The sequence below is a fragment of the Oryctolagus cuniculus genome, chromosome 11, assembly GCF_051225735.1.
Source record: "Oryctolagus cuniculus isolate XC-2025 breed Fujian yellow rabbit chromosome 11, ASM5122573v1, whole genome shotgun sequence".
NCBI classification, from domain to species: Eukaryota; Metazoa; Chordata; class Mammalia; order Lagomorpha; family Leporidae; genus Oryctolagus; species Oryctolagus cuniculus.
Genome location: NC_142877.1, coordinates 49,475,034 through 49,501,734, shown reverse-complemented (window position 1 = coordinate 49,501,734; position 26,701 = coordinate 49,475,034). Strand labels below are relative to the sequence as shown.

The 26,701-nt window shown below is 55.7% G+C and overlaps 1 protein-coding gene across 29 annotated transcripts; it reads right to left on the bottom strand.

Moving 5' to 3' along the window:
* Window positions 1–550: 550 nt before the first annotated feature.
* ENTPD6 (ectonucleoside triphosphate diphosphohydrolase 6) lies at window positions 551–26,362 on the bottom strand. Of its 29 annotated transcripts, none has more exons than XR_016216065.1 (15): window positions 26,194–26,362; window positions 24,701–24,788; window positions 17,547–17,870; window positions 14,638–14,714; window positions 10,753–10,896; window positions 9,765–9,840; window positions 9,137–9,172; window positions 8,189–8,277; window positions 7,438–7,517; window positions 6,503–6,567; window positions 5,434–5,535; window positions 4,137–5,026; window positions 2,695–2,886; window positions 1,667–1,779; window positions 551–1,494 (listed from the first exon to the last, which is right to left on the bottom strand). XR_016216065.1 is itself a non-coding variant. In XM_089307393.1 (15 exons), exons 8-15 carry the CDS (start codon window positions 8,240–8,242, stop codon window positions 1,396–1,398), a joined length of 708 nt encoding a protein of 235 aa, XP_089163519.1. In that variant the 5' UTR covers window positions 8,243–8,277; window positions 9,137–9,197; window positions 9,765–9,840; window positions 10,753–10,896; window positions 14,638–14,714; window positions 17,547–17,870; window positions 24,701–24,788; window positions 26,194–26,362; the 3' UTR covers window positions 551–1,395. The 29 variants fall into 29 exon arrangements, 12 of the variants coding, with proteins under 12 accessions (XP_089163519.1, XP_051690409.1, XP_089163520.1 ...); XR_016216063.1 differs by having other exon boundaries at window positions 2,695–2,751; XR_016216062.1 differs by having other exon boundaries at window positions 4,137–4,274.
* Window positions 26,363–26,701: the final 339 nt, after the last annotated feature.

Below are 26,701 nucleotides of genomic sequence, written 5' to 3'. Positions count from 1 at the left end.
CCCTAATGCACCTTTCACTCTGCCTCCGGAGCTCTTTTGCCATTTAGACTGTTAGCCGTTAGGGCAGGAAGGGCGCAGCAGTGCCGTGTGCCAAGGACGGCATTCCCCTGCCTCAGATGCGTCCCCCCCAGTACACCTTCTGATTGGGGGGGCTCCTTCCTGCTTTCCTGACCCCTCCCCCAAGGAGTTTTGGGGAGAGCAGCTGGCTCCCATTGGGTTCAGGGTCTCCCTCCTGCCCCTGGAGAAGGGGGTCGCACTGGCCACCTCTGCTCGGAGGCTTCCTCCCTCTTCTGATTGCCCTGCAGACAGAGCTGCTCAGACGCCAGCAAAGGTGCTTCTGGATTCCCCCGGCTCCAGGAGGTGATCCCTGCTGAGCACACGCGAGTGGAGCTGGTGACGTGCCCAGGCCCTCAACAGCTGGGGCCTCCAGGTAGCTCCCTGGCAAGAGGGGTAAAGCTACACGCCACCCCCATGCCGCCTTCCTGGGTGGTTCCTTTTGAAGCGCCAGCGGGGCTGACGGCTGCTGATGCCAAGAGGACTGCACAGGACAGACCTTGTAAACCTTTTATTTTGAGCAGACTCATGAGATTCAGCTTATTTTGTGCATTGTACAGTCACTGAGGGGACAGCAGGAGACAGGCACAGGGACCCACACCACGTCCGAGCTCACACTGCCCACAAAGGCTGGATAGTGGCCCGAGATGCTGTGGTTCTGGCGGTCGTGGCCCGGGCCTGTCCCTGCTGGCTGCCAATGGCTCACGGCAGCAACACATTCACCAGGACAGGGTTGGTGTGCAGGAAAGGGGCTCAGACAGTTCCCACACAGACACCCCGCACCCCAGCTGCACAGCAGCGGGTGCGTTTACAGCAGCTCAGAGTCCGCTCCACCACTTAACCCCAAACTATCCGAGGGTTTGCACCTCTGGGGGACTTCCTGGCACCGCCACCACCCAGCTCCCTCCAGAGCAAGCAGGACCTGCCTCAAGCCCAGGCCCCACCATGCCCATGGGCACCACACTGGCCCTGACAACTCCCCACTTCTGTTCTGGGGAGGAAACAGCAGGGGCCGGGACACAAGATGAACACAGGCTGCATCTCCTGCCTCAGTGCACACCCTCTGCCTCCTTGGGCTCACCAACCTCCTGGAGCCGAGGCAGGAGGGAGGCTCCAGCAGGGCCTGGGTTCCAGCCCTGGCCCCGGCTTCCACACAAGGCCAGCTGGTGTGGGCCTTGCTGGTGCCAGGCCCTCAGAGTCCCGAGGCTGCCCAGGGCTGCAGGGAGGAGGGGCTGTGGCCCGAGCTATGATTCCTCAAGGATGAAATCACCTCCAGGAGGGCAGGGGACCTCGGACAGGTGCTGGGAATGCTGGCTGGGGGCGGGCCAGGAGGCTCAGCTGCTATGAGGCGGGACTCCTCTGTCTGTTCAGGGAGTCGATGTAATGGAAAATGGCCCCCAGGGCCCAGCTGGTCTCCACGTTGTCGATCTTCCGAGTCAGCTTGAAAAGACAGAGCGGGGGTGGCAGGGGCCCATCACACACCCAGGACAGCAAGGTTGGGTGGCCGACTGGAGGGGGCGGGGCCGTCACACACCCAACAGACAGCACGGGCTGGGCAGTGACTTCCAGGCAGCCAGGCCCTCACCCGCTATGGGGCGGGTCGAGTCCTCACCTTCAGCACTTTGTTCCTGGGAAAGCCGAACTCCTGCAGCAGCAAGCTGATGTAGGTGAGGTCCATGCACACGAAGGGGCTGCTGTGTGGCTGCGTCTCCAGGGTCCGGCACACTGCAGGGCACGGCAGCTTCCCATCACACAGGGTGGCTGTGTGCAGACCCCCCACCCCACCCCACTGCACCCACTAGGGAGTCTCAACGGGCCCTTCCTTGCTTCTGATGGACAGCTCAAACTAGCTCTGTGCCCAGGGCACCCCCAGGACCAACAGGGACCTGCACGCTTTGTCTTGGGGTCACAAAGACCACCACCTCCCAGATGTCAAACCCAGAACAACCTACTCCTGCTCCCAGGGAGTCGGACAAATCCCCCCAGGCTTTCCTGGGGTCCCACAGAGTCTTGCCCTGCTGAAGAGTCACAATGCCCAGCATCCATGGGACATGCCAGCTTAAAAACAAAGGCTAATCTTGGGGCATGGGAGAAGGACTTAATATGGAGAATGTACCTGGCTTCGCTATTCTGCCCTGCAAATTGGGAACCACAATCCAAAGGGCAGAGTATGGACATTAAGGCTTCGCAAATATTCTCTGGAAGCTGGGACGCAGTGGGGGAGGGCAAGCAGGGCCTGGTCCTGCAACCCGATGCCTTCACTCTGCTGTGCAGGGCCCCGGGGCTCGTTCAGAGCCAGGTGAAGATCAAGGATCGGCTGGGACAGCCCAGGGAAATCACTGTCACCAAGCAGCAGGGAACAGGTGTCAGAAAAAAATCGAACCGAGGGAACCGGTTCGCCACAGCCCTACAGGGAAAGAACCGGGACCATGGTCCTTTCACAGCTGGGGACACCAGAGGCCCTGCCACACCCACTGTCAGGAGGGCCGGCCCTGCACAGCCATCCGTGTGTGCTGGCAGCCCTGAACGCTTGGCTGCTTGGCAGGATCATGGACCATATGAAGTCTGTCCAGCACTCAGTTTCTGCCTCTCTACCCCTCGTCCTGGCATTCTGGGAAGCAGAAGTGCGGAGTCACTCACCGTACTTGGCTGCAGTCTCAAAGTCTCCCACCACGAGGCTGCCTCCTTTCTCAGCATCTGGGGGACGAGACCGACACGCGGGCTGCGGGGGCGCCATGCAGGTGTGTGATGGCCTGGGTGGGAGGTGCGAGGCCTGGACAAGGCACCTTCCTGCTCATGCTCCAGCACATGATGGCCCAGGCACCTGGGTCCCTGCCACCCACATAGGAGACCCGGATGGAGTCCCTGGCCCCTGGCTCAGGTCCAGCCCTGGCTGTTGTGGGTATTTGTGGAGTGAACCAGCAGATGGGATCAATTTCTCTCTCTCTCTCTGCCTTTCACATAAATAAATCTTTTTTAAAAAGTGAGGAAATGAGGCTGGCATTGCGGTACAAGAGGTGAAGCTGCTGCCCGCTGTACCAGTGTCCCACATGAGTGCTGGTTTGAGTCCTGGCTGCTCCACTTCTGACCCAGCTCCTTGCTGGTGCACCTGGGAAGGCAGCAGATCACAGCCCAAGTGTTTGGGCCCCTGCCACCCATGGAAGACATGGATGGAGTTCCAGGTTCCTGACTTCAGCCTGGCCCAGCCTCGGTCACTGCAGTCATTTGGAAGATCTTTCTGCCTGTCTCCCTCTCTCCCCTCCTCCTAACTCTGCCTTTCAAATAAATAAATACATCTTAAAATAAAACAAAACAAAATATTGCTGGGTCTCAGAGGGGCAGCCACCCTGGAGCCATGTAGAGGGAGTGTCACTGGGTGTCAGCTGAGTGGCCTGGGTGGCTCAGAGTCAGCCCGAGGTGTGGGCACTGCCCAGCTACTGCACTGTTGGGGGAGGGCCGGACACAGCGCCCCTGATCCAGCCCAGAGAGCTGGCAGGGCGTCCCAGGCTGGCAGGTCAAGCCGTCCAAGGGAGAGGGGGTGCCTTCCTGCTCACTGGCCCACCTCTGCACTCAGCCCAGTCGGGGCAGCAAGGGCAGCATGGAGATTGTGGGCAGCCAGAACTGACGTCTGGTTTCTTTTGTCCGGATGCCAGCATCACGATCCCACCCACAGGAGTGCGTTTACATAGTCTCAGATTGATTTCACTAAGAAAACTTCCTGTCTCTGCCCACCAATGTGCCTCACAGCCCTCTCAAGAGTCTCCACACGGTGCAGCTGCCAGCCACAGCCAACTCAATGCCACGCCTCGTCACGCCTGCTCTGCCCTGGCTCGCTGGGCTGGGGGCAGGGTCGGAGTGACACCCACCTCCCCTGGGACATGGCTCAGATCCCCCCTCCCCACCCCCCAGGGAGTAGCCTGAGGGGACACTGCACAGGGAGCCAGACAAACAGCATGAGTCAGCTCAGGGCCAGCCCCGCCTCCCAGCAGTCACACAGGTAGCCAGGGTTTATGACTTCCTGTTCTAGGGACAAGACCAGGTCCACTCCCACCATCCCAGAAGCCCACCAGCGCCCCCCTTACCGATGAGGCCGACACTGGCTGCGAGGTCGTAGTAGTAGGAGAAGGCGTAGAACTCCACGCGCTTTACCTCCTCGGTGTGGTGCACCCTGTCCCGCAGGACTCCGGCCACTCTGCGGGCACACGTCTCGTACAGGCTTGCTGCGGGGGGAACCCAACACTGGGGGCTGGCGGGCCATAGCACCGTGCAGCAGGAAGAGGTCGGACCAGAAGACCCCACCCGGGGCCAGGGGCTGTTCACCTCCCCCAGCCCCAGTAGTCCTGGAGGAGCAGCAGGGAGAGAAGCCGCGAGAACACCGGTGCCAGGGAGGCCACCGCCCGCCAATACTGAGCAGCCTTTCGACCAGGCCGTGGGTAACGTTACCACACTCGGCTCTGCCCTCAGCCGTGCCTCACTGGCTACCTCCTCCCAGTGTCACACGGAGCCTGCTGGGCCACCTTCCACGCTGTGCAGTGGGACAGGCGTGGGTGACACGAGGCCTCAGAGGGTAAGGGATGGCTGTGGACGTCCAACAGACACCCCGAGACCCCATGCAGACCTGCTCCACAGAGTCCCCGACCATCAGTATTCCCTGTGGCCCAGAGCACAGTTCCTCTTTCCCGCCGCTCGGTACACACGGCAGTAACTGAGGGGCCTCAGCACGTGCCGCTCCTCTGCCCTGGGGGAGCCCCATCTCAGGTCTGAGCCGCTCATTCCGGCCTGTTCACGTCTCTACTCAGACGCCACCCCACAGACCTCCCTCGACAAAACTGCAATCCCCTCCAGGCTTGTTCCCTGTGTTTTACTGTCTCCTCCCAGAGGGACAGGAGCTGTGCCGTGTTGTCCAGCCCACTGCCAGGTAGGACACCAACCAGGTCACCAAAGGAAGACCCCTCACGCCTGGCTGTCCAGCCTGAGGACAAGAAGAAATGGAAGGGCAGGCAACAAAGGCCACCCAGGGAGCTGTGGGAGGCCCATAGCCCCAGGGTTCCTCTGCTCACAAACAGGCTCAGTGGAGCTGCCAAGCCAGGCACAGCCCTTTGTCTCAGGCCCTGCTCACTGGAGCCCTGTGGGAGACAGGGCCCAGCCCAGGCAGGCGTCTGGACACAGACAAGCGAGCCTTGTGCGTGGCTGCAGGCAAGCACTGGCAAAGGCCTCTGGAGGTTTCTCAGAGCCGCCCGCGTTTCCCAGGCAAGGCTGGGCTTGTCTGGAGCACCCCACCCACCGCACTTCTCAGAGGTGTCTGGGAAAGGTCCAGGGGGCAGGGGCAGCTGCTGTTCTGACCCTCAGAAGCCACCGAGCAGCAGCAAAGCCACGCACCTGCCTCCTGGCCCGCAATCCGGTAGGTGATCTCAGCGTGCTCCCACTCCCCTCTGAAGTTGGGTGGCAGACAGGGACTGAGCAATTCCTCTCCATCCTTAGCTGAAAAAGAAGGGCACGTCAGCACAGCCGGGGGGTGTGCTGGAGCCTGGGGTAGATGCTGGGGCCGGAGTGTGGACAAGGTTTTCCTTTGCAACACAACGAATACCACCAGTACGAGGAGCAGCGCTAGGATTGGAAAGGAAGAAATGAAATAGGATGTGTGCATGAAGCTCCAGGGGAACACGCCTACTTAGAGGAGCCAGACTGAGGGGCAGAGGGCAGGTGGGTGGAGGACACGTGAGCCTGGGGCTGGGGGCGTGGGGCACATGCGCGGGTGGTGCCGGGCCCTGGGTAAGGCCTTTGGGGCCCTGTCAGCACTGGGTGGGATGCCAGGCTGACACCAGCCTCAGTGCAGGGCCCGAGAGGAGCCACAGGGGGATCCCTGAGTCTCAGAGCACGGCCACAAGGCTCACAGGGAGCGGGAAGGCCTGGATGAGAAGCACCTTCCTATGACCCTGACACAGGCTCTGTCCTCGGCCACCACGTCTGGAAGGGAGGGCTGAGCTGGTTTTGTAGGGTCCTTCATAAAGCAGAAGATGCCGAAGAACGTCCTCCAAGGCTGGAATCACAGCAAGGAGAGAAACTCTCCCAACACCCATGCAACAGCCCCAGCACCACCTCCATTGGGCCCTTCTGTTCCACCTAAGATCAAGGTTCTGGCTTCAAATCCCTAAAAACACAGCAATTAAGAATGTAGGTGACAGACATGTAAGGCCACCTTCAGCTCAGTTTCAGAAATACTGTCACTTGCATCTCTTTAAAAACACAACCTAGAACATGCACAAGTGAAGCCCACTTGCCTGTGTCCCTGTCAGGTGCCACCAACACAGCCTGGGGCACATTATTCTTGGCTAGCAGCAGCCTGGGCGGCAAGCAGCCATCACGGGCAATCTCTCCCAGGATGCAGCTGCTGCCCTCCTGGAGGCTCCAGCCTCCTGCCAAGGCTGCGGCCTGAAGCACCACTTACCAGGCTCCCCTTCCACGCCGCCCAAGATCGCCAGCCGTGCCGACATGAGTCCAAGCCCTAGGTAGCTGTGGAGACAATGCCGGGGTGAGGCTGGGGGCTGCATATCCACCCCCACTAGGGCCAGACACCAAGCGGCAAGGGTGGCGTCCATGGGAGGCGATTAGCATACTTCTTGGCTTCTTATAGAAGCCTCTTGTGGAGTTTGAGTACTTGGCTAATTAGCAGGGGTGGCTCACACGGCAGTAGCTCACTGGGAGCTGTGGATACGGTGTAAGGCAGATGGCCACGACAGTGCTTATGAAGGGCTTGTGTTTTGCAAAGAGAACCTACTGGAGACACTACACGGTGGACCAGTGGCCCAGGAAATTCCTCCTGCTTTTTCGCAAAGCTTTTCCAAAGCAGAAGAAAACAAGCACAAAAGGACTTTACTATAGATAAATTATAAAATGAAAATTATAAAATGTAGATAAATTATAAAATGCCGGCACTGCGGCATAGAAAGTTAAGCCTCTGTCTGTGATGCCAGCATCCCATATGAGCGCTGATTCGAGACCCGGCTGCTCCATTTCCAATCCAGCTCCCTGCTAATGTGCCTAGGAAAGCAGAAGATGGCCCAAGTGCTTGGGCCCCTGCACCCATTTGGGAGACCTGGATGAAGCTCTTGGCTTCTGGCTTTGGCCTGGCCCAGCCCTGGCCACTGCAGCCATTTGCAGGGTGAATCAGTGGATGAAAGATATATTTCTCTCCCCATTCCTTTTTCTCTAACTCCACCTTTCAAATAAATAAAAAATAATAAATCTTTAAAAAATGAAGGAGGCAGGTGAAGGGAGGAGAAGGGGCAGGAAGACCCAGGTGAAACTTAGGCTGCGATCTGGTCCCTCTGAGGTGGGGGTGCAGGGCCGACAGTTGGCTGCCCCCCCGGCCCTGACACCAACCTGTAGGAGTAGAGCCTGTAGGTCCTGTTGAACATCTGCAGGGCGGTCAGGTGGCCAGGAGGGGAGCTCTGCAGAGTGCCCTAGGAGGGAGGGGTTTGTTTCCTGCTGCCTGCTCCACAATACCATTCCCTACTCCCTCAATTCCTTTGGAAGGATGGGGCTAGGCAGACGTCATCAGGGACACCCCAAGTTTGTGAAAGAAAGCGGAGTGGGCAATGACAAAACAGAGCAACCAGGGTGAAAAGGAAAAGGTTCGTTTCCTCCTCAGGAGTCACGCTGCACTACCCAAGACAGCCCTCAGCCTGACTCACTGACGGCTCAATGCAGTGGGGCAGGAGTCAACGGGGGAGCGGGGAGGGGCTGAAGCACTTGCTGGCCTTAGGTGGAAGCACCTTCGTGTCCTTTAGGGCATCTACTCGGCCACTTGGCCAGGGGCTTCAGACCACATGCTGTCTGCTCCTGCCCCTTTCAGAATCCCGCGGCGGGGAGGAGTCATCCACTTCACTGTCCCCAGCCCAGAGGGTCCCGGTTACTAATTCATCACCCCGCTGAAGACCAGAGTTCTGTTTATGTTTTGTAGGGAGGGCTGAAATCTGAACAAGGGGCTTCTCAATGAAGGCACAGCCCCCCAGGGCTCAGGGGCACGCGGGACCCTGGCCTGGCCACAGTTACCACCCTCCATTGCACCCCTACCCTACTCTGCTCCTCCTGTGGGATGGGTGGGCCCTGGAGGAGGGCAGGGGCTGTGTACCTCCACACTGGGCAGGAAGGTGATCTGAGTAGACCCTCCGCCCAAATCCAGCATGCCCACGCTGCTCCTGCCCGGGGTCTTCAGACTGCCTGCAGGGTGGCAAAAAAACAGCAGTTATTGGCAGCAGGCGGAGAACAGGGGCAGCATTAGACAGAGCCTAAAAGCCAGAGCCTTAGTGGAGATAAGTGAGGCAGAGAAGTTGCAGTGGACATTCCCATGTAAAGGTGGTTAGGGGCAAGACCAACAGCTCGACCAGCTGCCAGATAGTGACAGATCTGCCACACCCACTGGGCTCTCCACAGAGACAGACTTTGATGTTCCTACGCGGGGACCCCCTCAACCCCACCAGCTCCATCTCCATCTCTGTTCCCCAAAGTGCTAGACGCGGAGACCCCCACCACCACTCAAAAGGGGGCACCTCCTGCCAGGAAATGTCTTTTTCGTAGACTTATCAGACATACTGCACCTTCCCACAATTCCAGCAAAGGGATAAAAATCCATATGCACTGAGAACAATCCAAGAAAAATGACTCTGGTTTTCAGGAACAGGTGTTCCCAACTCCCTGCTGTACCTACAGCAGAGGAATTCCACTGTGAGGTGATCAGCAGCCATGTTCCACCTAACAGTCGAAGATGAGACTGGTTTCCTTCGTTGCCTTGCCCAGAAGGCAGGGGCTCTGCAGGAGGCAGGCAGGGGCAGGGCTGGAAGCACAGCAGCCAGGGACGAGCCCTTCCTAGCACATGCACACCGGCCAGTCTGCAGCTGCCCGAGCCAGGCGGACACCTCCACCTGTCCCCAGCACCCTGCTTGGGGTCAGCAACACCACGAAGTCCCAAGGAGTTACCATAAAGGGTAGACAGGGGCCCCTGCTCTCCAGAAAGCCCTGCCCAGCCCTCCTTGGCAGGCAGCTCTGACCTGTCAGCCTCTGTGATCCAAGGGACACGCACCTGTCAGGAAGTTGACAGTGATCCACGCCGAAACACCTGCAGGAGAGTGCCACAGACAGTGCTGTAAGCACCGGAGACGCCATCACCACCACACACAGAGCAGAGTGACGACCTCCTCACCACCCTCAGCCTTCAGACCCCTACAGAGAGGGGCATTGTTCACAGACTAATCCAGAGGCTCCTGAGGGATTGTTCTAGAAGATGCCACTCTAACTCTTCTTTCCCAAGTGCCACATCTCTGATTCTTCACCACTAGCTTCCTGTTTTGGAGGCAGAAAAAGGACTCAAGGTTCCTTCCTCCCACAGCAACTCTCTGTTGTGCGTTTAACGCCGGGCCAGGGGAAGCTTTTCTTTCTGTCCATTACAGATGCAAGTCCACTGTTCTAACGCGGTGGCTGCCGGGATGCTCTCCAAACGTTCTCCAAGCCCAGAACGTGGTGTTTCCAGGGGCGACTTCTGTGCCAGCTCTGTAGCTGGCCCCCAGCAGACCCTTTGATGCTCAGACGGCAAATGGGAGGTGGGGGAAGGTAACTGGGGCCATCGTGCCTGCCTGGCTCTGGCCACGGGGAGGGTACCTGCACAGGAGCAACCCCACAGCACACAGCAGAAGCTCGGCTGGCCACGTTACCTTCGTCTGTCCCGTTCATGATAGAGACACAGTCATCTCCCACCAGGAAAGGCGACGCCTTGAACACCTCTTCCACCTGAAAGGAGAGACAGTCTTCAGCCGTCAGAATGCCAGGCACACCATGTCCTCAGCAGGTGGATCCCTGCCCGCCACCTGCAGGGATTCAGATGTGTCCACAGCACCAAAGCCTTGGCTCTGTGATAAGCTTCTCCGAACCCTGCAGGGGGTTCCCCAGTTATCTCTCAGGGCCAGCTGAGGCTCAGGTTCCCCTGGAGACCCCGTCTTAAGCCACACTAAGCTGGAAGAGCTCTGGGGGACACACTCGGGCCTGCCGGGTCTCAAGATGCCACCCTGATTCATGATGTTGGATGAAGGAGCAGGTGGCCCTGCAAGGTAAGACCTGGGGACCACCTGCATGCCTGATGGGAGTCACTCCCAGTCCCTCTGGACACCCGACCACACCTGGGCCCCACAGTCCCACCGCAGGGGACACTGGTGGGTGTGAGTAGTTTGGGAACAGAGAGGGCCACTTTGCTCAGTCGGGAGGACTCCTTGCCAGCCCTGAGGCAGAGGGTGGGCAGCTGGGAACACGCAGGCCCCGCAGACACTGGGGCCAGAAGAGAGGAGGGATAGCACCATGAGCAGAGCTGGTGGAGAACATGCAGGGTGGGCTGGGCTGACCAACAGGAGTGCTGATCACACAGCCCTCTGGGTGCAGGGAGAGTGTTGGAAAGAACGGCACACTTTAAAATACAGTTGTTTTTCTTGTTATAAAGCACAGATTTGTTCCCAGAAACACAAAAAGCCTTAAATGTCACCAGAAGGAAGTGTTATTCATCCTACTGCCCTGCTACCTGCAGGGGATGCTGACAACATTCCCAGAGTGGGGCCACCCTCCAGGAACCCCCAAGTATCCCGCCTGCCTGCTCCGGCCTGGCCACGGAGCCAGGGCTTGCACTCGCCATTGGCCACCTCAGGCCCAGCTCACCTTCTGCAGCAGCTTCTGGGCTTTTGCTCCTGGCAGCAGGCGCAGGCCAGCGGTAGCCTTGAGCACCAGTGGGGTGGCCTTCCAGAAGTCAAATGGGATGTCCTGCTTGGCAACATCCAGCAGCTCCTGGATTCCCTGAGCACTCTGCAGACATCGTGGGAGCAAAGTGGGCACGCGGAACCCAGCGCACGGGGTCACAATGCTACCCCTCCCCTTTCGGTCTGCTGAACAGTGTCCGTTTCCTAATGTGCCACGTCGGCAGGAAACAGGGATGCGAGTGGTGGGGATGTGGGGACACAGGGACCAGGCGGTCACAGAGGAGATGGCTCAGGGCCACAAGAGGCTGTTCAACTGCATGCAGCACCCATGTCCAGCCCTGTCACCCCCGGCACAGGTTCCCAGGATGCGAGGATGTGGAAACCAGCTGGGTCTAGATCCTGAATCTCATGAACCTCAGGGTACCTTCTAGGGTGCTCCAGGTCCCAAGGCTGGATGGGGCTGTCAGTGCAGGAAGAAGGCAGGAAGCAACCTGGGAAAGTGAGGCTGGGTACTGTCGACCAGTACAGTGTACCACAAGGGAACTGCTGCCCAAGGCAGAGACCCAATTCCTTCCACCCAGAAATCCTGTTCTGAGAATCCACTGGGGAGCAAGGCCCTGGCCTGTGTGGGTGACGAGGTGACAGATGGCACCACTCCATCTGCATGTGCATGCAGAATAACACGGAGGCACTTACTCACAGACATGTGAATGAGCATGACAAAGTGGGGGACACAGCCCTCCTGGGGGCAGCCTGGAGTGGGGGGAGCCCTCCACACTGCCCTGGGTGGCTTGTCCTTTATTCCCCTGGACGTTTGTTATCTCCCCGACCAGTGAGGCTTGAAGGCCCTAGGAGTTCATTTTCAAGATATTTAATCAGGTCTACTCTTATGGCCACTCTAGTATCACTGAATGCAAAGCTTCAACAAAATTTTATTTGAAAGGCAGAGTCAAAGAGAGACAGACAGAGAGGTGTCATTCTTCCATCTGTTAGTTCACTCCCCAAAAGGCTGCAATGGTGGGACTGGGCCAGGCCGAAGCCAGGAGCCTGGAACTCCATCTGGGTCTCCCATGTGGATTCGGAGGCCCAAGCACTTGGACCATCTTCCACTGCTTTCCCAGGTACATCAGCAGGGAGGTAGATCAGAAGAGGAGCAGCCAGGACTTGAACCAGTGCCTATAATGGATGCCAGCACTGCAGACTGTAGCTTAACCTTCTATGCCACAATGCCAGCCCCCACATTTTAAACATTTACTTTCATCTACCTGAAAAGCAGACCAACAGAGAGAAAGAGACCCAGACAGAGAAAAGGAGGAGAGAGGGAGAGGGAAGAGAGACTGAGATTGATTTTCCCTCCACTGGCTCACCCCCAAATAGACAACAGCCAGGTCTGGGCCAGGCTGGAGCCAGCAGCCTAGAACTCCATGTGGGTCTGCCCCATGAGTGGCAGGAGTCCAAGCACTTGAGCCTAGGATGCATTAGCAAGAAGCTGGATCGGAGGAAGAGGTGCCAGGACTTGAATCAGCACTCCCACATAGGATGTCGTCCCAAGCAGCAGCTTAACCCACTTCACCATGACGCCTGCCCCTCCATTTGTTTTTTTAACTAAGCTACCAAGAAACAAGTCTGAAACTACAGTAGTCTCCCTTATCTGGGGTATCAGTTACCTGAAGGGGAAAACTCTAGAAACAGACCATCCCTAAGTTTTATACTGCGTGCCGTTCTGAGTGGGGTGGTGAGGGCTCATGCTGCCCTGCTGCAGCCTGTGAGGGGCGTGGGTGTTCCCCTGTGCAGTGTGCCCACACTGTTGGCCTCCGAGTTGCTGACTGAGTGGCAGGGTCAGCTGCCGGACTGCTGTCCTGGTTCCGCAGTGCTCGTGTGCGGGCAACCCTTCTTAATGCTGGCCACAAAGCACTGGAGCAGTGAAACATCAGGCAGGCAGTTTGCGTACGCTGATGAGAAGCTGTGAAGTGCTTCCTTTTAAGTGAAATGCTGAGTTTTCAGCATGACAGAATAAAAAAATAATCCCATACTGAGGTTTCTAAGATCCATGGTAAGAATTAATTTTCTGGGGCTGGCGCTGTGGCACAGCAGGTCAAGCCACTGCCTGTGACACCAGCATCCCACTTCTGATTCGGCTGCCTACCGCTGTGACAGCAGGACAGCCCAAGTCATGCGCCCTTACCACCGCGTGGCAGATGCAGTTCCTGGCTCCTGGCTTCGGCCTGGCCCAGCTCCAGCTGCTGTGGCCATTTGGGGAGTGAACCAGTGGATGGAAGGTATCTCTCTGCCTCCCCTTTCTGTAACTCTGCTTTTCAAATAAATAAAAACACATCTTTTAAAGAATTTTCGGGCCGGCGCCGCGGCTCAACAGGCTAATCCTCCACCTAGTGGCGCCGGCACACCAGGTTCCAGTCCCGGTCGCCCCTCTTCCAGGCCAGCTCTCTGCTGTGGCCCGGGAGTGCAGTGGAGGATGGCCCAAGTGCTTGGGCCCTGCACCTCATGGGAGACCAGGAGAAGCACCTGGCTCCCGCCATCGGATCAGAGTGGTGCGCCAGCCGCGGTGGCCATTGGAGGGTGAACCAATGGCAAAGGAAGACCTTTCTCTCTCTCTCTCTCTGTCCACTCTGCCTGTCAAAAAAAAATTTTTTTTTCTAACTGTGAAATGGTAAAGACAGAAAAAGAACTTGTGGCTGGTTTTGCTGCTGCACCTCAACCTGCAAGAGTTATGGCCACAGCATGAGGCAAGGGCTTGGTTATGACGGGAAAGGCGCTAAGTGACAGGGTTTGGTGCTATCCGAGGCATTCCTGGCAGTCTTGCAATGTATCCCTACAAAGAAGGGGGGGGGGGGACACTCTCTACTGTCTGAGACCACAATATGCTCAAGAACATGACTTAAGAAGTGCTTCGGGGTGTGTGTGCCAGCATTGGGGTGCAGTGGGTTAAAGCACTGCCTGTGAAGCTGGAATCCCACATAGGAGCGCCAGTTTAAGTCCTGAGCTGCCCTGCTAATGTGCCTGGGACAGAAGCAAAAGATGGCCCAAAGATCCAGGCACCTGCTACCCACGTGGGAGACTCGGATGGAGTTCTAGCCTCCTGGCTTCGTTCTGGCTCAGCCCAGGCTGTTGAGGACATTAAGTGAACGAACAGTGGACGAAAGATTGCCCTCTCTCTCTCTTCCCCTCTCTGTTGCTCTGCCTTTGAAATAAAAGAAACGGATCTTAAACAAAAGGCAGGCTTGAAGCCCCAGGGACTCAGGACTGAACTAACAGCCAGTGAGTGTTTGGAAAAGCAGGTGTTTGGCAGCTGTGAGCTTTACAGGTGTCTGAAGTTTCACAGCTAAAAACTTACAGAAATCATGATTTATAGTTTAAACCAATTTCTTTTATATTTATTTGGTTCTGTGGATTTTGCATAACACATTTTCAATGTGATTTTTTTTCTCATCACTGTTTGCTAGCTTCCATCAAAGCAACTGAAAAACACAGGACACGTACAGGTCTTGTGCAAAACTCACGAAGCTAAATTAGTGTCAAACATTTAAATATTCAAATGTGCAAGTAAGCTTTTCCTGTTTGCAGCATTTGTGCTTCTGAGCTGCACCTAGGCTTGGGGACGGGCCTGAGCCTGTGAGCGGGGGTGGGGGGCACCTCCTTGGGGTTAAGAGCTGCATGCTTCTCTCTCCCTGCCCATCCAGAATGGCACGGAACGCCTCAGGCAGCACCAGCAGGGATGCCCTCCTCCATGACCGTGCCCACCCTGTTCATAAAGGAGAGGACCAACTTTTGCACATGGTATGGCTACAAGACAAATCCGACGAGCAGACGGAGGTGGGGAGCTCGTTACCTTTTCCACGTCATCAGCGTAAGCAGAAAGACCTGGCTTCAGTGCTTTGAAGGTTTCGTGGGTCAAGGTGGGAGTTTCTAGGGGGAAGACATGTTCAAAAGAAGGAACAGCTATGAATACACCTGCGAACGTACAACACACACACCTGTGCCACATTTTTTAAAGCAGGGGTCTGATGACACGGACCAACCCCACAGGGGCAGTTATTGTGGCCTACATTCTGCTTCTTGCATTCAGCTGAACAAGAGGAGTGTGAGATTTAGTATTTGGGACAGATTTTTTTTTTTTAGATTTTATGTATGTATTTGAGAGGATGAGAAAGGGCAGAGAAAGAGAGCACCCATCCACTGGTTCACTCTCCAAATTCCTGAAATCAGGGCTAGACTTAGGGTGAAGCCGGGAACAGAGAGTGGAATCCAGGTCTCCCACATGGGTGGCAGGGACCCAAGTACTTGAGTCACCACTGTTGCCCTACAGGAAGCTGGAGCCAGGAGAAGGGAGCTGTGCTCAGGCACTCCAGTGAGGGATGTGGACGTTTCCATCAGCGTCTTTTTAAAGATGTATTTATTTGGAAGTCGTAGTTACAGAGAGAGGGAGAAATTTTTCATCCATACAGAGAGATCTTCCATCCGCTGGTTCATTCACCAAATGGCGGCAACGGCCAGCGCTGGGCCAGGCTGAAGCCAGGAACTCCATCTAGGTCTCCCATGTGGGTGGCAGGGACCCAAACACTTGGACCATCTTCTGCTGCTTTCCCAGGTTGTTATTAGGGCGCTGGGTCAGAAGTGGAGCAGCTGGGACTTGAATCGATGCCTATATGGTATGCCAGCATCGAAGGCGGTGGCTTAACCCACTATGCCATAGCGCTAGCCCCTTAATTAGCCTCTTAACCAATGGGCTAAATGTTGGCCCTGACTTTTTTTAAATTGACTTTATTGAGAATAATTTATATACAAAAAACGACATCTTTTAAAGTGTTAAATTTCAACAAAGTACCTTCTTACTGATTTAACAAACAGCAGAAAAGAATTCAAAACTGCAAATATGGAAACTATTTCTTAGACTCAGGGATGGATGTTTTACAGTAAAGATCTGGAGATTTTTCTTAATTTTAAAATACTGAATGGCTGGGGTTGGTGTTGTGTGGTGCAGCAAGTTAAGTTGTTCCCTGCAACGCCATCATCCAATATGGGCACCGGTTTGAGCCCCAGCTGCTCCATTTCCAATCCTGCTCCCTGCTAATGCAACTGGGAAGGCCAGAAGAAGATGGACGAAGTCCTTGAGTCCCTGCACCCACGTAGGAGACCTGGGTGAAGCTCCTGGCTTCTGCCTGGCCCAGTCCTAGCTCTTGTGGCCATTTTAGGAGTGAACCAGCTGATGGAAGACCCCCCCCTCCCCCTATCCCTCTCCCTGTAACTCTACCTTTCAAATAAAATGAATCTGAAAAATAACAGTGACTGGCTAAATAATCAGGAGCAGGTTGCACTCCTGCATGTACAGCAAGGAGGTGTTCACAGCACCATGGCTAAGGGAGGAACCCTGGGCCAGGAAAAAACAAGGGGAAAACTTTTCCCAAGGATTTTTTTTCTCATCCAAAGATGAAATGCTGAGACATGGATGTCGAAGGGGCACATGCTGGTATGGGCTGAGTTAAATTTCACTCCAAAACCATTTTTGGAAGTAAGCAGATCTAGTACCTAAAGATTTAACTGTTGTAACAAGTTAAAAATAAAGCAGATGATGTCAGAATATGTAAAGCAAGCCACAATAGCCTTGGAGAGTGTCCAGAGCCACCAGAGCAGTGAAATTCTAGAACAGAGTCCACTTAAAAGGTCACTATCCGGGCCTGCCCTGTGGCACAGTAGGTTAATCCTCTGTGGCTCTGGCATCCCATATGGGTGCCAGTTCTAGTCCTGGTTGCTCCTCTTCCAATCCAGCTCTCTGCTGTGGCCTGGGAAAGCAGTGGAGGATGGCCCAAGTGCTTGGGCCCCTACCCGGAAGAAGCTCCTGGCTCCTGGCTTCAGATTGGTGCAGCTCCGGCCGATGCAGTTTGGGGAGTGAAACAGCAGAAGGAAGACCTCTCTCTTTCTCTCTCTTACTATCTGTAACTCTACATCTCAAATATTAAAAAAAAAAAAGGTCACCAAGGACCAGCGAGGTGGACGCCCGGACATGTGACCAGGGCACCTGCCGGCAAGAGGGCTGGGAAGGCTGCTGACTGCCACTGGAGGGACACAGCAAGGGGGGCAGAGGCGAAGTCTGCAGGTGCAAGAGAGGCGGCAGGGGATGAAACCAAAGGCCCAGCTCGAAAGACAGAAGGGCAGGAGGAGAGCAGGGCAGGCAGCGGCCAGAGTCCCACACCCCCATCTGCTGGCCTTGGCCCACCTGGGAACACAGCTGTCGGGACTCAGGTTGTGGCCTCCTTCTCAGTACCGAGGCCCTTGTCTGTCACCCCCGGGCTGTCTGGGCCTCCTGCAGCAACTCCAGCTTGGCCCAGGCTCCAGATCTGCCATGTACCCAACTCGCCTGGCTCCCTGGTTCCCAATGGGCCTGAATCTGGGTTACTCTTGCCTTAAAGTCTCCCAGTGTGACCTCTGACCCAGGACAAGGTTGTGGTCACCTGGCCTGCAGGTGAAACACAGGGCTAGGGCCAGGCCACCTGATGGCCTCTAGGGGTCTCAGCTGCCCTGCTGTGGTGGTCACCATGAACCACTGGGGACTTGCTGGTGAATTTAGAAGCCTGGGACTCAGCCTGCATTCTAACAGCATTTTCGGGAATCACGGCATTTTGACAGGGGAGCCCAAGGTGGGGGCTTCAGCCCACAGGGTCTTTTGGAGAAGACCCCACGAGCACTGGTATTCAAAGGGGGGGATGGCAGACCCTGCGTGTGGGCTTTCTGCCAGAATACCTCCAGGCAGGCGTGCAAACTGGAAGACGTGGACACGGGTGCCGGTGCTGCCTGCGTCAAACATGATCCCGTAGAAGACCTCGAGACCACGTGGCGCTGTCTCCTGGGGGCTATGGGCCTGCGGGCCTCCCTGGGCGCCCAGAGCCATGCCGGAGATGCTGAAGAAGGCCTGGGTGGCGGAGGCCCGGTGCCACTTGACATAGGCAACGTAGATGAACAGGCCCACACACAGCCCCAGCGGGTATATCACCTTGGTCATCCGCAGTGTCCCATGATTTGGTATTTTTCTCATTTCTCAGGCTGCCCGGCGCCGTGCTGCAGCTGCTGGAGGAAAGTGAGCAGAGACAGGAAAACCGGATCAGGCTGTGAGGTTCCCGTGTGCATCAGAAGCCCTGCCCTCCCCAGCCCCTCCCAGGGACCACAGGTTCAGTGAGAAACTAGCCGGCATTTCTCCAGGATCAGAGGCCTCGTTTGGTCTGTGCAGGGATCCTGGAAGGAGTGACCTAGAACCGCCCGAGGTCAGCTGGACTGGGCACAGACCCCAGTGGCTGGCAGCTCCCAGAACTGCTACTCAGGTAAAACAGTCGAGTGTAAAAGGAGCAGACACACCCAGGCTCCCAGTGCACATCCCTGCTTCCACTGGGGCGGTCCACTGTCTGTCCCTTGGCCAGCAACAGAGAGCCAGGCATAAATGTGAAAAAAATCTTGTTTTTCTTGAAGGTTCATGGTAGACGCCTCATTTCGTCTGCCTGGTGCCAACGAGGAAACAATGTCCGTGTACTTTGGAAGCCTATAAAAATTCTACCAGGGTAGCAGAACACATTAATTCAGTGCCACTATTTTTTGGTTCAATACCCACCAAAATGAACGCTGTTTGTTCAGGTTTCATTAGTGGCTCCCAGCTCAAGGCACTAATGTGTGGGAACCTGGGGCTTCAAAAGACGAGAAGTGAAAGGCCTGATTCTCAGGGCTCCCCTGGCCCTCCCTGGTCCATCCCTCACTCTCTGAGTCATGGGGAATGGTAGCCACGCCTATTGGAAGCAGGATTCGGGACTGGGCTCTGCCAGCGGCAGTGGTAGCGTGTGGCTATGGACGAGTGAGCCCCACCCCCATGCAAAGCCTGGGATGCAGGGCTAGGCGCCAGCAGGTCCTGGTCTCCCACGGTCTCCCTCCCTTGGCTTCATGCTTCCTTGTCCTGCTTTATGATTGCAGAGCAATCTCTTACTCCAATTATCTCACTGGACTGAGGAGTGGTGGTACAGCCAGCCCTTGAGGGCCTCTGAGGCCATTTATTTCCCCTGCAGAGCACGTCCTGATGTTTGGTTTTGTCTTGAGGGGTTTCTTTTCCCAGGAACCCCAGGCCCTGAGCAAGAAGTAACCACCATCTGCATGTAGCCCTCAGACTGACTGCAGCCGGCTCTGCCATCATCAGAATCCTGTACAGAACAACCTGATCAATCGAAGGAGGGCCACGAACACTTCAGAGCAATCAGGGACTTGGGCATGATCGAACATGCACCTCTCAACCCCAGCTTCAACCTCTAAGAACTGTACCCCAGCCCCCTGGGGACCAGGGAGTTAAGTGACAAGCCTAGCCCCTGGCGCTGTAATAGGTACCTCCCCAGTGTCTGTGACTGGCTGGCTGCACGTGGGGTGGGGGGGACCCCGTTGTGGGATTTCTCCTGTTTCTGATTAGTCTTGCTCTGTAACAGCCTTCTTATCTGCTACAGGAGGCCACCAATCGCAGGAGCACTGCCTCTGAGCACTCACCGTGGAAACTCACACCAGATGTGGGGTTGTGGACGTGTGGCAGGAGGCCATGCCCCTGGGAACCAGGGGCAGTGATGGGGCCGGAGGACACTGTGGCTGCACTGCCTAGGGAGGGAAGTGCAGGGCAAGTCCCTGGCAGCCTGTGTGCCAACCTCACGGCTGGTGGGGAGAGCAGAGCAGGAGTGAGAGGGGTCCCAGAGGAAGATGTCAGGGGCAGCCCAGGTCTTCCTTGGTCCCTCAGGTTAGACAAGCAGCGCCCCTGTGCCCCTGGCTGAGGGGAGGGCTGCCCCCACCCCAGGAGTCCAGCCACCCAAGTTGGGGCAGGCAGCTGGGCAGAGGACGCCTGTCCAAGCATCTGCTGTGAGCAGGTGACCCAGACCCGAGGACAAGCCTTCCTCCCCAGGCCTCCTCCAGCCTGACTCTGGGTCTCTCCTGGGTTCCCCCCAGCACTTGGGGAGCACTCTCTCAGGGTGCTGCTGTGACTTTCTGCCCATGCCTGGCCCCCACAGCCTCATCCCGCAGCTCTCTCACCCCTGCTCACAGTGCTCCAGAGGGCACAGAGATTCTCTCCACCCAGAGAACTCAGCAGGACGCAGCGTCAACACACATGGATGGTCGTTTCCATGCCGACAATGACTAATCCAGAAAGGAAATTAAGAAAACAACCTCGTTTAGAATAACATCTAAAAGAATCAAGTACTTAGGAATACAGTTAACCAGGGAGGTGAAAATCTTGTACACTGAAAACTACAACACAGATGAACAAAATTAAAGACAACACAAATAGAGGTCTCGTGTTCACGCACCGGAGGACTATGATACCAAGTCTATCATTCAATGCAAAACCTATCAAAATGCCAATGAGGTTTTTTTTTCCCAGAAATATAAAAAAAAAAATCCTAAAATAGTTTTCAAGAAACCCTGAACTGCCAAAACAAGTGGATAAAGAAGAACAAGATGGGAGGCCTCACACATCCTAATTCCAAAATATGTTGCAAAGTTACAGTATTTTAAATGGTTCAGTACTGGCCTAAAATGCACACATAGGCCAATGGAGCAGAACAGAGAGCCAAGCCCAGTGGTAAACCCTCAAACGTGTGGTACGTCAGTGATCTACAACAAGGGTGCCAAGGCTACCCAGCAGCAAGCGGCTTCAGTGGACTGAAGACCTACGTGTAAGCCCCGAGACTGCAACATCCCGACAAGAAAGCCCAGGAAAAAAGCTTCCAGGCGTTGAATCTGGCAGTGACTTCTTACATATAACAAGGAAAGCACAGGCGACAGGAGTAAAAGATGTCCATGGGATTATATCAAATTAAAAGGCTTCGCACAGCCCAAGAAACGATCAATGAAACAAGAAGGCAGCCTACGGATGGGAGAAAATACGTGTAAGCCAGGGAACTGCAGGTGGCGCTGAGCCCTAGTATGCACAGGGTGTACTCAACACAGCCTGAGACGTCCCTACCTCACGAGGCAATCCAATCTCATTACTCCACAATCAGATACGCAGTCTGCCACATACAGAACACGTGACTGAGCCACATTTCCTTCTGCCCAGACACACCCACAGTAAAGTTTAATATGTAATTGGTCACAGTAAGAGATTAACCGTACTAATAAAATGGAACACTTAAACAACAACGGACAGTAACAAAAGCCACAAGAATGTGGTCTTTCTCAAAACACTGTGGATCTCACAGAGAAAGCTCAGCATACCATTTTTCTTTTCTTTCCTTAAATGGACACTTTGATCTTTCCAGTTAAGGAAAAAACACTCTGTGGCTTCTCTCTGGCCCATCTGAATTGCCTGTGTCATTACTCTCGTGCTTTAGGGCCACTGCTGAGTAGAGCAAGGGTTCCTCACATACAAGCACCGTGATACCAGGACAGCTGATTTAACAACCGGGGCAGGACCTGCCGGGAGAGGGCAGAGCCTGCAGCCTGGATTCCCGGGACAAAGGGATGGTGCAGGATTTTATCAGAATGTCACGCAATTCAAAACTTAGGAAGTGTGGACCGGCATAGTGGTGTAGCAGGTTAAGTAGCCGCCTGCAGAGCCGGCATCCCACATAGGCACCAGTTCATGTCCCAGCTGCTTCACTTCTGATCCAGCTCTCTGCTAATGGCCTGGGAAAAGCAGCAGGACATGGCCCAAGTGCTCGGACCCATTGGGAGACCTGGAAGAAGCTCATGGCTGTCGCAGCCATCTGTGGAGTGAACCAGTGGATGTCTGTTTAAAGTTGGAGTTAGAGAGAGGGAGAGACAAAGAAAAAAACCCCAACTTATGAAGTGTTTATTTCTGGAATTTTCCAGTTAGTACTTTCAGACTACAGTTATAACATGGAACCACAGAAAGTTAAAGTTCAGTTAAGGGGAGACTATCATCTCTGATCTGATAAGGGATTAACAGATATATAAAGAACACCTCAAGCTCAACAATAAAAATGCAACCTAAGTTAAAAAAATGGGAAAACAGATATTTCTCTAAAGAAGATATACAGATGGCCAGAAAGCGTATGAAAAGATAGCATCAATAGTCACTAGGGAAATGTAAAACTACAATGATATACCATCGCACATCCATTAGGATGGCCTCTATTAACAAAAGAAAGTAGATGGGCCGATGCTGTGGCCTAGCAGGTAAAGCCACTGCCTGCAGTGCCGGCATCTCATATGGACGCTGGTTCAAGTCCCGGCTGCTCCACTTCTCATCCAGCTCTCTGCTATGGCCTAGGAAAGCAGTACAAGATGGCCCAGGTCCTTGGGCCCCTGCACCCGCATGGGAGACCTGGAGGAAGCTCCTGGCTCCCGGCTTTGGATCAGCTCTGGCTGTTGTGGTCATCTGGGGAATGAACCAGTGGATGGAAGATCTTTTTCTCTTTCTGCCTCTGCCTCTCTGTAACTCTGCCTTTCAAGTAAATAAATAAATCTTAAAAAAAAAGAAGAAAGTAGCAAGCGTGGTGAGGATGTGGAGAAACCAGAACCCCTGCGCACTGCCGGTGGCAATGTAAGATGGTGCAGCTGCTACGGAGGACAGCGTGGAGCATCTTCCGACAAGCACTGTAGAATTACCGCATGATCCAGCAATGCCACCTCTGGGTGTGTGTCCAGAGGAACTGAAATCAGGACCTCAAAGATTCGCTGCAGTCAAGAGGGGGAAGCAACCTGGATGTCCACTGCAGATGAAGCGGCCGGTAAAGCATGGTCTCTACGTGCAAGGGAGTATCGTTCAGTCCTCAAAAAGACGGGAACTCGGACACATGCTACAATGTGGGTGGTGGACCTGGAAGGCTTTTCGCAAAGTGATGGAAGTCAGAAAAGACAAATGCTCCATGATTCAAGCATTCGTGGTTGCTAGAGCAGTCAAGGTCAGAGACAGAAAGCAGCAGAGGGGCGGCTGCCAGGGACTGCAGGGAGGGGACGTGGGGAGTAACTGGGTACAGTCTCACTGTGGGAAGACAAAACGCGTGTGGGGACGGATGGAGGTGGCTGCTGCACGACAGCATGAACGTGCTCACCGCTGCTCCCATATGGGCACTGGTTCAAGTCCTAGCTACTCCTCTTCCGATCCAGCTCTCTACTCGTGGCTTGGGAAAGCAGTGGAGGATGGCCCAGGTGCTTGGGCGCCTTACACCCACTTCAGAGACCCAGCTGAAGCTCCTGGCTCCTGATCAGCCCAGCTCCGGCCATTTGGGGAGTGAACCAGCAGATGGAAGAGCTCTCTATTGCTCCCTCTGTCTGTCTGTAACTCTACCTCTCAAATTAAAAAATCTTTTTAAAAATTTTATGCTATGTATGTTTGACAATGGAAAAGTTTGTCAACAGCTCTGAGGCCGGGCAGGTTAGATGCATGGGTCTGCGAGCGGAGGGCACCCGGCAGCGGCAGGGGAAATGCACCAGGCAGAGCCTGCCCTTGCACCAAAATCAGACAGTTTAGAGTCCTAGCCACACCTCACTCTCAGCAATGGCAACAGGTCCCGCCTTACTGAGATTCTTCCTGCCCACAATGCTCAGGGGAGCAGACTTGCATGGAACACCCACCCCCAGGCAAGCTGCCTTTTCTCTAACTGCCTCCCTTCATCCCAACTCTAAGTAACCACGGAATGATGGGTTAAACTGGAAGTACGCGCAGGGAGAAGTTATAGAAGGGAAAACCAACCTGAACTCAGAATGCTGCCCTACATCACTCAGAAGACACATCACCTGTGACCCCACACACCAGGCCGGCAATGCAGCCCGCAGTGGACACCAGCTGACACTCTGCTCCTGGAGACAGCGTCTCCTCCCACGGGCTGGGATGCCAAACACAATTACCTGTGCCCTGACCATGCCTCTCCTGCTCAGGAAGTTCACAGAACACAGGTGAACACTTGGGTTTATCAGTTTGGTAAAAAGGATTTCACACGAGGCATGTGAGGCGAGGTGTGGAGGAAGGGGCACCTGTCCTGCCCAGGTGTCACCCTCCAGACACCGCCATGTATGCAGCTTTTCAGAAGTGCTCCAGTCCCTGTCCTTTTGGGTTTTTAGGGAGGCTGCATAGCAGACTGGGTGGAGAAACCTAGCAAGGCCTGTGGGTTCAGATTCTCTTGACCTGGGGGTCCTCTGTCCACCAATCAGTTAAGACAGGCCCAGGAATTTCCTTACGGCCAGCTCCAAGACAGAAGGCCAGGGTATGACCAGAGTTTCTTTGACTTGCTGCAGAGAGGAGAGCAATCCTGGTTCCCACAGGGGAGGGAGGGACTGTGGATGGAAACCAAGTCTATCATAAGCGGGTTAAGCCACAGCCTGCAGCACCAGCACCCCATATGGGTGCCAATTCAAGTCCCAGCTGCTCCACTTGCAATCCAGTTCCCTGCTGGTGCGCCTGGGAAAGTAGTAGAAGATGGCCCAAGTACTTGGGTCCCTGCCACCCATGTGGGAGACTTGAAGAAGCTCCTGGCTTCAGCCTGGTCCAGCTCTGGCTGTTGCAGCCATTTGGGGAGTTAACCAGCAGATGGAGAACCTGTCTCTCTGTCTCTCCTTCTGTAACTCTGCCTCTCAGATAAATAAATAAATCTTTAAAAATATTACAACATAGAGAAAGAACTAAAGCAGTTATTTCCCTGGATGTACAGTGAGGATGCAAAAGCAATACTAATCATGCAACTATTGAAACCCTCATCACATCATCAAGTTTCCAATCATGTCCTGTGTCAGACTAAGAAGACCGGATGAACAAGTCAGTATCAAATGTATGGTCAAAGTGGCTCGTTATCAAATGTGCCTCCCCATTAAATACCCCCAAAATGGCATCACCTGTGTCCAGAGACCCACAGGGCCTGCACCGCCTCCCTCGCTTTCCACCGACAGCACCAAGGACTGGGCGTGCTGGTAACGCTACTTGCCTGAGGCTGCACCGCTGGCAGTGGTGGCGCAGACAGCAGTCCCCGGCTTTGGTCTCCAAGTTGAAGGCGCTTGATCACTTCACTTTCCCTGTGAACACAAGACTCGACTTCAGACCACAAAAACACTCACGTGAGCTTTAGCTTGATGACAGAGGTTATCCATCAGAGTCCACACAGAACCAGGAACAATCTGGCCCACAGGCCACCCCAGGTCCTGGAGCCCCAAACCTACACAGCCATCCCGTCCCCTCCAGGTTAAGGTGTCTGTCCATGGCTAAGACACCTGTAGAGGGCGCCAGATCTTTGGTCTGCTCAAGGACAGCGAAGGCAGGGCTGAAAGGAAGTGCAGCCAGGCCAGGAAAGAGGGTGTTGGAGGTAAACAGAGCCTTGGGCTCTGTGAGCCCAAGGCAGCAGTGAAGCTGTCCCCTGTCCCCAGGCAGGCCCTCAGGAACACAAGCCCGATGCGGCGTGCACTGGAGCCTGCCTGGTCTGCCAGCCAGTTTCTTCCAAGTGTTCAGTTGCATGCCAGGGTCAGGAGGACCACAGACCTGGGCCACACCTCCAGGGTTAGAGCTCCTCAATAATCCACCAGGCACGCTCCTGGAAAGTTAAAATGGACATCCCCCGGCTTCCTGACCCAGTCCACTCATGACTCAGCCCTGCCAGCCACCTGCTGTGTGCCTATCACAGCAGGGTGGCAGGAGAGGGCACCTCCAGGCCTCGGCTTGGCTTCTTCCCCAGCACCACCTGGGACAGACACGTGGCCCGGGCCGACTGGCCCTTCCCAGGGGCCGCAAGAGCGGCCACGTCTGCTGTGTGTTTCCAGAAGGACACCACCACACCCTTTCTGGCCTGCTCAGCAGCTCTGCAGAGTGGGTGGCAGGGAGGCCCTGGCCATCACATTCCCCACCTGCTCCCCCGTGGACCACGTGGGATGCGTGACCACCCTGGAAAACGGTGCCCGAAGGGAGCGTCTTAGTGACCAATCACCCTGGTGACTGTTACCCAGGGTGAGCGGGCCGTACCCACCTGCCCACCCTGCAACTCCAGCTGTGCCCCCCCACCCCACAACCTGCACAGCTGCATTTACGACAAAACCCGGACCCTGGCCCCCGCAAGCTCAGTCCAGGCCGGCAATGCCGGTCTCAAGGCCTCCCCGCTGGGGCTAACCATGCCCGTAGCTCCAGTGCTGCCCATCCAGCCTGGTTCCCCGGCCGGGAGGGGAGGGGCCTGCAGGCCCAGCCCCCCGGCCGCAGGCAGAATGAATGAACTCCGCAAGGGCGGGCGCCACGCCGAGCCCCGGCGCCCAGCCAGGACCAGCGGAGCCGGGACTGGAAGGCAGCAGGCGTGGGCGGCGGGGTGCAAGCCCCGGGAGCTGTCGCTCGGCGCCGGGGACCTGCCCGGCCGCGCGGGCCTCGCGCCCCGCGCATCTCCGGCGCGTCCGTGGCGGTCCCGACTGCAGGCCCGAGAGAGGCCCACCCGCGGGAGCTTACCGTGTGCTCCACCCACGCAAGTCCGCGGCGCCCCGGCAGCAGGCGGCCCACAGACGCGACGCCGGTTCTCCGGTCCCCGCCGGCGTCACCGCGGCCTCAGAGACCCGCAGAGCCCGGGAGCTCGGCCCCGCCCACGCGCGCGGTCGCGTCACCAGAGAGGCGGGGCTTCGCGGGTCCGGCGGCGCAGGCGCAGTGGCGGGCGTAGCGGGCCCGACTGCGCAGGCGCGCTTAGTGGGCGGCCCTTGGCGCTGGAGGCGTTGGTATTTGTCGCCTTCTGGGCTGCATGGGCGTCTAAACGCTAGGAGTTCTGTATCAGAGATTCCCCAGGGGCCCAGCCCTGGTCATGCCTAGCTTGGATGACCACAGCCTTAACCTTCACAGCCTTGTGGAATTTCTTTACATGATGTGTGAACAAGTTTCCCCCACCTTTTTTTTTTTTTTTCAAGATTTATTTTATTTATTTGAAAGGCAGAGTTAGAAGGAAAGAGATCTTGCATCTGCTGGGCCA

Bases quoted from the DNA above. Each gene is read 5' to 3' on its own strand.
- ENTPD6 (XM_051834449.3), bottom strand. From the start codon at position 17,838: ATGAGAAAAATACCAAATCATGGGACACTGCGGATGACCAAGGTGATA. The intron at 10,897-14,637 runs GTAACGAGCTCC...CGATGTCTGCAG, and splicing joins ACGCTGATGACGTGGAAAAG to AGTGCTCAGGGAATCCAGGA. The intron at 6,568-7,437 runs GTTGGTGTCAGG...TTGTCTCCACAG, and splicing joins TACAGGCTCTACTCCTACAG to CTACCTAGGGCTTGGACTCA.